We start from the raw sequence: 15,397 nt of genomic DNA on the forward strand, positions 1-15,397 counted from the left end.
CTAAATAAAATTAGCCAAAAGAGAAGTGGGGCAAGGTCGCTCCCTATACTACGGGGTCACATCCCTTCTCTTTATTTTTGACTTCTAACCAAAACTTCCTTTTTATAGATGAAATCGACAAGCAATCCATGATTGGTTTCGAGTAAATATTAGGTGTTGAAGTGACACATCTTCCACAAAGACGCCACCATGTCCTCCCATCATTTAATACAACATTAAATGTAAGAATACTTTAAACCTTCATTTTCGCTAATCATGTTTCGTTGTACATGAAATTTTTATTCGTGTTAGCCGAATGAACAGCGCAACATACGATAAAACCAAAGTACGAGTTACCTACAAAATTCCCCAACAATTTAGAAACAACAAAAAACGTATTCGAAGAAACCTTTTAAGAAAATAATAAGTAAATAAATTTACAAATAGTTTCCATTTACATATTTTTCTCGGAACAACCAAAAATGTCTCCTGGACGGTTATATTTAAGCGGTGTCATGTACCTTTCCTTTAACCTAGTCTATTTAATCCCCCATTCTCCGTACCCTCTCGGGTTCGAACTCGAGACCTCTCCGTTCGTAGTATCAAGAGGAATAAATAATAGGAGAGAATATTAAATCCCTGATCTCCTTCAGGTTTCGAGTTCGAATCTCGACACGTAAGGCGAAGAAAGCAACGCTGCACAGTGAGAGTGTGCAGGCTTGCCGCTCGGCGATCGTCTCCTCTTCGGTTTAAGGTGAATGCATTGGCCATTGCTTTTGTAATAGTTAAGGCTTGCCCTTCGTCCCAGGACCTGGAGTTGTAATGTAGATTTTGAATTTCAATGCAGGTAAGTTCGGGCCAGTTCTCACCGGTATGCGTTGAAATGGAGCGCGAAAAGAGCCCGTACATCGCACAGAATGTTTCATGTAAGTTTCGACCCTTTCTTCAAACCCTAACGGTTTCGGAAATTCTCTATCTATAGGCATCTTCTCTGTAAATTTATTTCTTATTATAAAAGCTTTTGCCTGCCTAGATTCTAGAGCCGGATCTGTAACATTGCGATGTGACATAGCCCTGAAGCTTTTCTTTTCCATAAAATGATACTATTGAAATTAAAAATACATAAATACACGATTACAGAACGAAATATTGAACATCTAAAGCAATGAGGAATATCAAACCCTATCAAACGAATCTAGAATGGTTATTGCTGTTGTTACATGAAAGAAATTGGTAAGATGTATGTGGAAAATCGGATGCTGGAATCAAATTTCTTATTAAGCTGGAATCAAATTTCTTATTAAGTGAAAACTATCGTATTTCACAGAGCCTGTACAAGCGCAGCGCCTCTACATGAGAGACCGTTGGACATTGCTTATTGTAGGCATCCACGAATCCATTTAGGCTTGAAGTAAATGGTGTCTAATGGATCGATGATCTGTCATTAAAATGAAGACATGATTTATGCCTGCAATTTGACGCTTTCCCCTGCCTGTCAAATACGCATTTGATAATAATAAATACAAATTCGATTACTCGCAGTAGCAAACGTCGCAAAACATAGTTCATTGTCCTGTTGATAATCTCAAATAATGTTATTATTATCAATATTATTCCCGGTCTTCTCTGCCTCGTTAGATCTGCCAACACCGCTGCTATGCAGCCGATTATTTTCATTTACACAGTTTATTTACATTTATTAATTAAAATTCACTACAGTATATGAGTTTTCAATCTAGTTAATACATATCATTAAACTGCCAGCTATAGAATGTTATGTGAAAGTTCTCCCCAAATTTTCTGAAGGCACATGGAGAAAATGCTCATTAAACTGTCAGCTATAGAATGTTATCTGAAAGTTCTCCCCAAATTTTCTGAAGGAACATGGAGAAAATGCTCATAGTAACTGCTCAGGCGTCAGATCTAAGATCTTAGGTAGGCTTTGCACAAACCTTATAATACAGGCAGAATATAGAATCTCAGTAGTAAGCCATTGTTTGCCTTAACAAGAGGCGTGCAATATGTGGATGATAAGTAAATTTCTTATTTGGAAAAGGGGAAAGGAGAGGGGTACATTGCACAGTGATGTTAAGTAATCGGTGATTGCTGAGTGGCTTGTATCCACACGAATTCATGCAGTGTATTTGACGATTGATAGAATTTTGGAAGGCGTATTGATCCCCCTTTCTTCCCTTCAACAGAACTGGACTTTTGGCATTTAAAAAATGTAATGTCAAATTTTCACCTCTGAACCGCGTACATAACTCACAGAAACCGCAATGTAAAAGACAGGTATATTAATTTTAAAAGAAAATTTAACCTAAAAGATTATTGGGTTTCAAAGCAAAAATATATGCTATTACTGAAACGAAAAGCCAAAAATGTGGGTACGACCGGATCGGCGTGAGCATTATTACTAATGGCGTGCTTGTTCGATGCTCACTGGGACAGAACTCTCGAACAATCAAAATAAATAACAGAACAAATTAATTATTAAAGCAAATAAATAAAATAAAATAAAATAAAATATGATATTTAGTCTAAAATGGTTAAATAAAAAAAATGACTGTGATAGATTTTAGAAGTTATTTTTATTCTAGATGAAGTTTAAGGTTTGAAGAATTTAACAATTGTTATTTTTATTTTTATGTAAATGGGTGTGAACCTAATCTTGATTGTGTTTAGACTTAAAAGTTTAATTTGATATAGAGGAAATGACTCACTACTTGAACGTTCCAATGGTTGTGATAGGAGTTGTTCATTTGATACCCATACTTCCAGATTTAATATCCATATTTATTATCTTAATTGCCCAACTTGTTTGACAATATTGTACCAATAACTATGGCTTTAAAGTTGTTAGTACAATAATAACTACCCATAATTTAATGAAATGTACTCTTAGTTATAAAAAAAAAGCAAATGATGTGATGGCACTTCAATTATGAAAGTATGAGAACCCTTTTTGCACAACCATTGATCTCACTTTTTATTTAGGTTGTTTTGGACAACTTGGCAAAAAACATGTTGATGTGGCATCATAATTGACAATGTAGACTTGAAACGTTAGTTATAAGCAGACGACTTACCAAGTAAGCTACTATAAAAAATTGTGATTGTTTTGAAATTCCCACATAGAATTTTGATAAGGACGAAGTTAGGATGCTCAAGTACTGGATGCTCTCCCCTAGTGTAGTTCATTGAGCTTTGTTTTTCTTAATTTTGAATATTTGAGTAAAAACCTATGATATTTACAAAGTGTTTAAGGAATTTGTTAAATTGCAAAAGTCATCTTCTTCCTAAATAGATACTTGATCAAACCTTAACTTTATGACTTTGAGTAAAAGATCAAAGACAATAAATGTGTAATGGACCTAGGATGATATGCTACAATGTAATGCTTTAATAAACATTTTGTAATCCTCCCACAAATGTCTTATGACAAGTGTTTTGCATAAGCTCCAAGTGATCTCTAACATAATCTCAAATGACTAATGAATGTCCTTAAATGCTACTAAAACCCGTTACTTTGGCTTATAACTAGTAGATTGGAGGAATGTGAATAATTTAAATGTTAAAATTTAGGATTAGATATGCAATTACAAGAGTGAATTGGGTTAAGCTCACACCCACATATTGGATCAAAGGTAGGAATTGGTCAAACTACGGACCATGACTTAATCTATAGTATACAATGATAGCATTGAAGCATAACGTCTAATGACTCTTGTAACTTTGTGAAGTCTCTAAAATTACAAGGCTTGGCAAAAGGATTGGAATTATTAGCTGCATTCTATACATTATCTTTTGTTTCTTTAGAGTCATTACTCCTTGAAAATGTAGTAAGCTTTTGAAATTTGAAAATGTAGAACATGATGAACTATAATTTTCCCCATTATAGAGGATAGGGGTTGATGACCTAATCGATACAATAGAACCTTATTTTTTTCTATAGTTGATAGCAGGGAAGAAGACCCATTTCTAGGCTGGTTGAGCTTTATGGGTAGAAACTATAGGAAGTTGGGATAATAAAAATTGTATTGCTTTTTGCAAAATGACAATCAAAGGATGTTGAGACGAAGCTCACACATAATGAGAAAAGTGTTTCATTAAGCAACTGATTTGAATCCAAAAAAATCAAATGTAAGTCATACATTAATGCAAGTAGGAATATAACTCACAAAACCTTAAAGGCCAAACCTAATTCTAAATTCAATATATACAAAGCCTTTGATCTAGAAATAAATTAGCAAATAAACCCTCATAAAATCAAGGGTGGATATGATGGTTGCAATGAGATTTCACAACAGATTACAAAAACTTAGAAGCAATACATAGCTATCAAGCATAAGTAAGAGGAATTATAAACCATGCCCAAATTTAATACGAATAACATGCAATAGAAAAGTTGGATTTGAACAACTAATAAAAATAAGGACAAGCCCTAAGACCAAACACTAGATGGTATAAGCAATATTGATATCACCAACTAATGAGGGGAAATAATAAGATCCTAGTGCATTTAATTGATAAAATAATTTAAAAATGTAGGTAAATAACTATAAATGGAGGTCAAAGAATAGGTGAGACATATTGAGGCAACAAGGAATGGGATGGATGCTAACAAGAGGACGGATTCGGCTGACAGGCTCAGTCTGGCGGAAAGAAGGATACACAACCTGGAGAACTACAATCACAACCTTGCAAATCAGATGTTCTCTTTGTTAAGCTCCATTAACAACAACATCATCTCTCTTATGGGCTGGATCAAAGATAGAGAAATGCAGGATGATGAGGAAGGAAAAGACAGGGATGAAGCCAGAACGGAGGACGACTCTGCAAAGGACAACACCATTCCTGATCAAGACCAGGGGGACCAAAGGGCGCAACAGCTGGAAGTAGAGGAGAATCAACTGGCCTTCGAGGCTGCTCAGGTTATGTAAGAGCTGGAGCGAAAGAGTGAGGAATAACTCTCACCTGTTCTTTTGTTTTTCTTTGTCTTTTGGCTTTTGTTCTGGCTTTAGGCCATGGTATTACTTGTCTTTTTTCCTGGTCTTTTCTCAGAACTCTACTTTTTGGCTGGGCTTTATGCTTATTATCAGCCTCTGAACTTATACTTTTTTGGCTGGGCTTTCATGCTTATTATCAACTTAGATGTTTTAACTATTGGGTTTCAGGATCCTTGTAAAACTTGTTTATCTAATCAAAAACTATAAATTAATCCAATAATAGAGACATGAGTAGTAACTCAAAGTAGTGACAAATAATGCAAAAAATAAATTAAACAAAATTTTATACCTAGCTTTGAACTCAATGATAGAGATGTATTGTGACATATTGTTAGTGAACATATTGTCCTTCGAAGAAATACATACAAAATCGCTCTAGATGCCCATGTAAGAAGACCAATCAGCACTAATAGTTGGGTCACTTCACTATTGAAGAGTGTAAGCGCCCTCTGAATTTATCCAGGTACAACTCCCCATATATGATTTACAATGAATTAAATATGGATGCTTTTAACTAAAAAGCACAAAAGGATTACAAACATCTACTTGTAGACACAAAGTAGATGCGGAAAAACTAAACAACTGCAAGAAAATAAACGACAAATGACACAAAGTCCATTTACCCGGACGCATTACAAGGGACAAGATCAAGAAAAATATTTTCCATCTTCTTGAGAAAGTGTAGAAACAAAGCTATGAAGATACCTTGCAATCAAAACGTATACAAGAAACAATGACAGTAAAAACACATTTTAGAGAAAACTAAAGTGACACAAAGATCACGATTAGTGGAAAGAGGATCACTCAAACTCTAAGTTTTGACAAACAATGAACCTCCAAGTCTCCCTTCCCTAAAGCATAAAAGATACAAAGACCTCATTACACATTTGTAATTATAGTCACCATTAAAGTAAGCTGAAACTCCTTCCTTTTATTACATAAACAAATCAAAATTCTCTTATTTTCTAACACATAGTTCAGAAAAGAGAAAATAAACACTAGCTTTGCTTCCCATAGCTTCACAAGAAAAAAAATGGAACAAATCTGGAAAACCTCTCCTTTTGTTGTAACCCACAGTCTGCAGTCTTTTGGGAGAGAAAAGATGGAACCCCCTGAACCTTTGCTATTAGCATATTTATTATCTTCTCACTTCTGTGAAAACCTTTCAGTTTCCTTAATTGAATCTTGAAAAACTTTATGACTTCCCCTTTTCCTTTTAATATTTTCAATCTCCCCATTCTTAATGTGTTTATATCATTATAAACATTGTCTTATATTTTTGCTAATATGAGGCCCCTATAATATATGCATGCTGACAGGTGGCATTTGCTAGTGACAGAGTGTTGATCCAATAGAGGTGCAAACAGGAACCTGTAACTTTTGATCCATAATGAATCTCACAACACCATTTGGAGAGGATTTTTAAAACTAGCATTTACAACACATATCCAAAACTCAGGTCAATGCAACCGTTGGATTGTGAGATACAACCCCCGCAACATGACTGTTTTACTGTGCTTTGCATTTTGTCACTGACATTGCTGATCCAATAGTGTTGCATTCAAAAACCTGTAACTTTTGATCCATAAATAATCTGACAAAACGCTTTGGAGAGGATTTAGAGAACTAGGTTTGGCCATACATATCCGAAATTCAGCCCAATCCAAAGGTTGGATTGTTAGATATGACCCTCGAAATAGGATCTATTTTTTTTGGCATCATTTTTTGGGTGTGGTGGGTCATTTTGACAGTGCTGCATTTAAACATGTGTAACTTTCTATCCGTCAAGAACATTTTCAAACTGCTTGGAGGAGATTCAGATAACTAGTTTTCTTCAAACATATCTAAAAATGGGATTGATTCAAAGGTTATATTGGGATTTATACCCCCCGCACTGAGACTAATGTTCTGGCTTCCTGCAAATTCATGGTCATAGAAATTATAGCAACTTCTTCCAACAATATTTGCAAATGCATGACTTCCACCTCCAAAGCCTTAGTCAATCCATCAAACAACATGCATATGGACTTCAAAGGTATATTGTTATTGCTTTTGATGACCTGCCATGCCACACCAAACAAATGGATCCATTTGAAATGTATATTGAATCTTCACAACCTTGATCTGCACTTTTTTCTTTTTGAAACCACTGAGCTAACAGAGTCAGAACTTGAATTATGAATAGAGATAGAATTATGAACTTTTCTAACCAACAAATCTGCATTTTGAACCATGAATTTGAACTTTGCTTGAGCTCAACCTGCAAGATGCCCATTTGAACTGTCGAACCACTTCGAACTACTTCAAACTTTAGTTCAAAGAAGTTCAAAAACATAAATTAAAAATTTTAAAACCTTGTCCATATCGGGTACCAACACATATGTTACAAGTTATATGACCATTGATCTAGTAGATTGTAAACTACCACCTTTTGCTTGCCTTGAATTTGAATGTTTGAATATACACAAGGACTGTCTTGCAAATATTTTGGGAAACTTTTGTTACATTATGATTGCCATGTTCTTCACTCCAAGAGAAAGGTATCTTGCAAGCACGCATGTGATGGACCTACAATAATGCTAATGCACTAGTAATCTTGCTATTTGTTCTCATAAATACTCTATAGCAAGCTACTTGTGTAAGTTGTAGGTGACCTTCAATATGATCTCTAATGAGAATATACAACAACCAAGCCAACAAATCAATAAAACTTGCACTAGGTTGGGTTGTATTGGTGTTTCTTTTTGTATTATCTCTTAATCCTAACATTCTTGTCAAAAGTTGATAAAGTGACCATTTAGCTAAATAACAACAAAACTATTTTAAAATCAAGAATTGAGAAGGCCAATAAATAAGAGGATTGTGGAATTCTTCTACACTTTGAGCCCTACTAAGCTTAGAAGGATAATTTTGAGATCTTTTAAGAATATTATGTACAATTATGCAAACTTAGGTGAATTCTCAAACAATCTTGACTTTGTATTCAAATTTTGTTCTCATTCTTTGTTGAAGGTTAAAATTCATCGAAATTGCAAATATCTAGTGTAGGCAATAAGGTTCAATGATGTAACTAAAATTGACTCATAGTCACATATATCTACATATATCTTCATTTATAGTCATAACACCATTTACCTCGTACAATGCATTATATGCAACTCTATAGTGTTGATAATAGAAATTGGAACAGAGTGGTTTAGGACGAATTCACAACATTGATTTGTTTATAATTGTAAATAAAGCCTTAAATAAATAAAACTTCTTAAAAGGTGTTATAGTTTTGAAATGATCTGGGGTTATACTTCTACCATAAGGTTGGTCCCTACTCTCACAATATAATGTCTACCCTAAATATACAACTAAATTGCACCCCAAATCCTTAATTTTCAAATTGATATAATTTACATGTCTTTGTCTTATAGACATCAAATCGTCAAAAGCCTTTATCCCTAGCAATTCAATATCTAGTTAACTATTCTTAAATAATTTCAAAACTTTATGGAGTATTTTGAAAGTTTTTACATGAGACTTTTAAGATCCAAATGTATTAGATTGACTCTGTAAATTTTAGTTACACATGCAAATGATGAAAGGTTTATTTCACATGTGGATGAAAACTAACAATGATCTAATACCACATACATATATAGGTTCTGTTAATTCCTTGAATCGCAAAAATATGTGACGTAGTAGATCATATTTGATCACATGGAATTCAAGCCAAATTTTTAAGTAGAGGACTTGACAAGTAAGTAATTACATAGAAATGAAAGTGATTTGAAACATTCATGGAAGATTTAAGGATGAATGAAGTTAGGATGCTCCACTATAGACCCCTATGAAATCAGACTAATAAGGGGTGAAATAGAGGAGGGTTGAAAGGTAAACTCTAACATAAGACAACAAAATGTTGGAAGTGAGACATCAAGATGACATAGCGATTGGTAATGAGATAAGAAAAGGCTGGAATTGTGACTCCAAAATGTTTCTACAAAGGAATCGATGGAGTCTTAGGTTTTGGGGGCGATAAGAAATAATAAGTGTGTGAGTAGGTGCACGTAGAGGTTTGTAAGTGTGTGTAACATTTCTGTGGGCACATGTACGTCGACATGGAATAGTTTAATTAAACAACCTCTAGAATCTAGTCTCATTCCAACTCATTCTTTTGTAACCCAACTTGAAAATGATATATAATTGAAACTCCCAATTTTCTATTACTAGCTAGTCGAATTAACACTAGACAATAATTTCTTAATTACATTTCTACTATAAAACACTCTTTCTTATAATACAAAATAACATCATTATTAAATCAAAAAATAATAACTACAATAATTCACAAATAATACTTTTTAAAACCGTACACATCCTAGTCACACAATAACCTATAAACTTAAGACATCAAATCTCTAAGGGCCCATTGGTTACTAGGATAGGAATTGTTATTCTAGAGTACAAATTTGTTCTCTCTGTTTGGTTGGACAAAATAGAGTTCGAAATTTGATTTGTTCCTATTATTTCATGCTCTCAATTCAAGCATTTCATTGATGCGCAAACTGATGAAAATTGATCAATTTAGAAACATGATTGATGGAGATTGTGCAAGCGAGTATATAAAAATGAGGCACAACATTTGCTAAGGGCATTGCCAAATTGCTGCACATATGTATTTATCTGGTGAAGATCGAGTTCCAATGAGATTGCCACTATATTTGGTTACCTGGCTATGATAATAGTAAAAGAGTGCATTGATTCATTTGTTGTTATGATTGAGTTCTTATGGGTGGGAGAGATATAAACAACATGTAATGTCATCCAATATTCTAACAACACCCAATTTGATGCCAACATGAAGGAGGTCCTAAAAAACCTAGCTGGCAAAGAGCTCATCATAGGCTCAACTTTATGACTCGATCTGGAGTCAAAACACTTTCAAAATGTGAGTCGTTAGCATTGAAGTGTAGGATGCTTGCAGTGCATAAGGGATCTCTATTGAATGTACAAAGTGGGCTAAGTTCATTGTCGATCTTCCACAAAACATATGTACACCAAAATTTGAGCAATGATCAAATTTTAGTAGATCCAACTTCGATTCCTTTAAATAGATTTTAAATTTTAATCAAATAGTCAAAACCAAAATGAGAATAGGAATAGTAATTCCAATAACATGTATTTTGAGAATGGACAAATACTCATTTTGGGGCTAAAATGAGAATACACATCCCTATTCCCAATTCTGATTTGATGCACCAAATGAAGAATTATAAACAAATTCTAATTTTCAATTCTTATTCCACGGATCCTAAGATAATGTTGTCGAACAATTCTCTCTTTATTCATTTAACATTTAAAAGAACATATAAAAAATAATATTTAATGCAAGTAGATACATAAAAGGAGGAGAGGGAAATTCAAACTAAAAAAATACTAGAATATTATTTGAAACCCATTATTCATCTAGGAATTTATAGAAATAATCCTTAAATCAAGACTTCATCATAACAGTAATAAAATAATAAACATATATAATAAAATAATTAAAATATTTGATCAGCAGAGCCATAAAATAAACAAATAAAATAATTAAAGAACACATAATTTAATCATGAGAGCAACATCACAGACTCCACGCTTTAATCTGGTGAAAGAGACACCTATAACGCAAACAAGCCCGCCAATGCCCGCTAATTATTCCCTGGATTCTGAAAAGGGGGCGCGATTCGCAACAATCAAACCAGAACTACTCCAGAATCCCGGGCTTTGTCATCCAGACAAGACACGTGTCGTGCAAAGCTCCTTTCAGCATCGCCTGAGTAATCTAAATCCCTGCCTTGGTCCGACAAGCATTTCAGCCTATCCTCTTAACAACGGAACTGTTCACTCGGCGCTTCGTCCATTTATTTGGTAGGCGACCTTACAACACCGTCGGCGAAAGATTACAATAATAGTAATTTCTAGTCTCCCAGTTTGTGGGTTACCAGCAGATTCTTAGCACCATGGCCAGATCTTGCCAGAAATCGATCAATTCCTCTTTTTATGGTAAAATGGACATATTCTCCTTCAAAACTCCGCACTCATCCTGCAAATCCAAAAGCTTAACCTGCCGAGCGTCCTCTGCAACATGCTGCTATTCTTTCATATATTCATACAAACCGTATTCTCAAGCTTCTTCGAAAATGAGAAATCCCAGTCTTTTTTGTAGTGCCTCGGGTTCAAGAACAAGGTTGGTAAATTGTATGTCGATATAACAACATGCGAAAATTTAGGAAGCTGCGTCGCCTTGCGTCCAAAATCGACCTGCCAAGAAAAGCCAGCTGTTCGAAACACAAAATTGCTAACCAATTTCAGATTTTTAAGGAAGGCAAATAAAAATGGAAAGGCCAGTCGTACTCTTTACAAGTGTAAACGGCTCGACGGAGGTGTTCAAAGAATGGGAATTATAAAACACCATCATCGACACGAACATCAAACTCAAGATTTTAATTTGGTTCGTGGATATCAACAGGAATTAGAAATGTGAAATCTAAAAAATTTGTAATCTACTGTTTGGGTCAATGAAATGAGAATTGGAATACGAAAAAATTAGAATTCTGTATTCTCATTTATCCCCCAATTCGAAGATTCGATCTTCCTTCCAAATAATTGGTATTCCTCAAATACCTGTTTTAATTCCAATTTTGGAAAAACAAGCATTCCAAATTAATGAAAATGAAACTTTTTTTCATGTTCGCTGGCGCTCACTTTTGATTTGCTAAATATATTGCCATTGCTGTTTTGCTCTCCATTTTATCTACTTCATGTTGCACCCTTTCGTCGACTCATGCGGAATGAGCAGTGGAAGAGGCGGATGAAGCTGAAAAGTTTCCTTCACCACGCATCGCAAGTACTCCCAAGTTCATGATGGCACTCTCCTTTACTCGGTGCCCTCTGCCAATTGCAGACTCAAACTCTTTCTGTGCTCGACCCAGCATTGCCGGATTCCTCAGCAACTCGGTCATCGTCCACTCTACTGTTGTCGACGATGTTTTGACTCCCGTCGCTAGCACGTCCTGTGCAATTTGGGCTTCTCGAAAAGTAAACACACGCTTCATATACAAATAGACTTATACCAAAGAACAAATGCTTTATATACCAAAGAGCAAATGCTTTATTTACTTGTAGATCTAGATCATCGATGAGTAAAGAAATAAATAAATATTATTGTTTTGCCTCTGTGATTATCTGCACAAATAGTATATCACTTGTTAACAAATCTTGTGATATTTCAGAAGTACAATACAGCTTGACAACTCTTGTAATAATCCACCGAAATGGGAATAAATAAAAAATAAAAATCATTCCACTTAGATGGTGTATTGTGGATTTTCATTGAAACAAAAATGATTCGTTCTCTGTGTTATTTTTGTCTCTACCTGCTTCGTCTTGTCATTAGCCTTCAACACTTCTTCTGATCCGAGATTCTTCATAACTTTATTAGCTACTATGTTTAAAAGCAAATCTAGAAGGTTTCTCAAACTTACCAAGATGATTTCTTTGATATTGACCTGTGAGATTTTCTGGCCCTCTGCCTCGGCCATGTCGAACATCACATCTACCAAATCTTTAACGCGATCTCCTTCTTTCGGTTTTCCTATTTCATTCATGTTGAAATTTAAAAATTAAAAAAAAATTGCTTATTCTAGTCGGTATTCTAATTCGAGAAATGTGCAACCAAACAGTGGAAATGTGTATTCTCAAAATGCATTCTCGATGAACCAAATGGTCCCAAATCAAATCCTTAAACAGTAATCTAGATTTCAAGTTCCAGAATCCCAAATCAAGGTTTCTGAATGCCAATTCTCGAATCATATTCCAGCAACCAAATGGGCCCTTAGGGAAAAACATCGAGTAGTGTTTAGGCTAACTTTGCTCATCTAAAATTCCTAATTGATAAGTCAGATTTTATCAATATTTTTAATTGTACTTTCGTAGGTGAGTGAAGTGCTTAAAGCTAAAGTTTTAACTTTTGGGTATTTATAGATCTCTAGGTAGGGTTCGTGGAGTGCAAAGTGGCCAAAAGTGCTCGCTTGATACCTGTTATGTTTTGCACCAATAGTTGCTTACTCGAAAAAGCCAACACTTGTGGGTAAATGTCCCAATAGTCTTTATGAAATGTCCCAATAGTGGTGCACAAATAAGCCAATCACCAACTAAAAAAGAAAAAAAAGTAATTGATTATTAGTACACATGTTCTCGTTTTTTGGACTGTAATTGGAGGGTATTTATGAAAAAACAATAACGATTATGAAACCCCCTATCACTACCTCCTTCCTATGACAAAAGATTGCATAATAGTCTTGTGGGAGAGAAATTTGTCTCTCTACATCCACATTTTCTAAGACATCTTCTACTTAGTGTAGCTCCCTCTTTTAAGTCCCCATCTCCATGATGATCTCCAAGAACATGGCATAAGTATCAGTGTTATGTCGATCCCTTTGACATACCTTAAGACAGTGAGGGAAATAATAGTTTTGAGGTTCTTTTTAGAAACCAACCTAATGGGAGTATGCATTATATAGCCTTAACACCAATACTTCTCAATACCATATGAATGAGTCATTAGAGACCACCATGAGGTATAAATAGCCTTCAAATAATTTGTCATTACCAAAAGAAAGAAGCCACATACTAGCGTATTCTCATTATGATGGCACAAGAGTTTGGCCATAGCCATTTCAAATCAGCTCGGATTTGCTAAGGAGTTTGGATGTTGATGTTGTCTAAATTTTCCCATGCATTGGCATTGTATCCCAAGCTTGGGCAAACACTATGCGACCATTTATTTAGTAAATGATAACAAAGAAATACACAACTTTCAGAATATAAAAACAAACTAAGTGTCTCCTAGGTATGATCTACTAAATAGTTGGCTATATAGCCATTGCCCTAAGCTTGGGTATAATGTTTGTACTCTAGAGGAGGTGGTGGCATGTGGCACATCACCCTCGATCTTGTGTAACAACCTTATAAGAGTTAGTATTTCTGATGTGCATTTTTGCGATGACATTCATGTGAGAGTGAAAGCTCTCGTCCTTTCAATTTGTCCTCGTAAACGTTCAAAATGGATTGACGACATCCAAGGATCAATCATCAATTTATGTCAAAGCTAAGAGCCATTGTGTACTATTCTAATTTGTGCCATGTCTGTTATGAAACCCTTTCTACAACCTTTTTTTGGCCATCTCATTTGCCAACTCATCCTCTAGTGATAAATGATTGATAGAATTTGTTGATAAGTTCTCAAACTAATGACCTAATTTCTAGTTTGGTGTCAAGTTTTATGTAATAGCTTAAAGATGTAATCACCTTGCTTCAAAAGTGATAAATGAATATTTTATTGTTGAGAAAGGTTTGATTTATCAACTAAACACTTATAAAGAGACTTTAGAAGATAAAAGAGTAATAGATAAAAAAATAATGGAGCTTATTGGCATGGTTTGATCTTTTGACTTTTATTCTTGAAGAATCAAATGACTTTGATATCTATTGGTGAATTAATGGGGTGTTTGCAAACACATGAACAAAGACGGACCCAAAGAAACACATCCTTTGTAGAACAAGCATTCAAATTATAAATAGTATTCAAAGGAAAAGTCAAATTTCAACTTTCATCTTGAAGTTTTGAAAGAGGAAGATGAACTCAACAAGATACAGGGGGAAGAGGAATATCTATGACATTGACTATTGAAATCTAGGAGGACTTAGCTATAGCTTTTAGAAAACAAGGAAAGATAGCTATAATCAAGCACATAAGGTCAAACGTATGACAAATATCCTAATGAGTGCATGAATTTTTTTGATATGAATAATCAAAACGCATAATTTTTAAATAAAAGTAAAAATAAATGAAATTTATGGTTCCTTGCATGTTACTTCTAATGTTTAGTACAAAATAAACTAGCATTTATGGTAATCATACAAGTGATAATAAATAAGGTTACATACATTGACGAGTCTGTTAAATTAAGTGAAATTGGGAACTAGTCATAAAGTTTCTTTAATGGAACAAAAATCATCTTGATTGCTATTGAACAAGTTGAGAAAAATGATATGTTGATGTATATTATGTTCTTGGTTTAAAACATAATCTAATTAGCATTGAACAATTAGAGCAAACACATTATAAAATTTATAATTTTGCATAGAAATGAGAGTGATAATCTATTAGAAAAGCTTCTATTACAAAATGTTTCATTTGAGAATATATAATGGATTATTTATTACAAAGTTGTTATGAAAGATAAAATATGGTCGTTGCATTACATATTTGATCAGTTAAGTTTTAGTGGGTTAAATTTGTTGCATAATAAACACATGGTGGTAGGATTGACTGAGATAGAGTGGTCCATTAAGAATTGTGAAGGATATAT

The 15,397-nt window shown here is 34.3% G+C and overlaps 1 protein-coding gene across 1 annotated transcript in view; it reads left to right on the forward strand.

Moving 5' to 3' along the window:
- Positions 1-548: 548 nt before the first annotated feature.
- The window catches only part of LOC149572191 (methyl-CpG-binding domain-containing protein 2-like), a 68,900-nt gene continuing 54,051 nt past the window's right edge, over positions 549-15,397 (forward strand). Inside the window, exons 1-2 of the mRNA XM_089813455.1 lie at positions 549-733; positions 827-905. Of these exons, the coding sequence (XP_089669581.1) occupies positions 863-905 (43 nt within the window). The 5' untranslated portion in view covers positions 549-733; positions 827-862. The remainder of the gene's footprint in view (positions 734-826; positions 906-15,397) is intronic.

This window comes from Cupressus sempervirens, chromosome 2 (assembly GCF_028749045.1).
Source record: "Cupressus sempervirens isolate cs-2001-9-10 chromosome 2, ASM2874904v1, whole genome shotgun sequence".
Classification (NCBI taxonomy): Eukaryota; Viridiplantae; Streptophyta; class Pinopsida; order Cupressales; family Cupressaceae; genus Cupressus; species Cupressus sempervirens.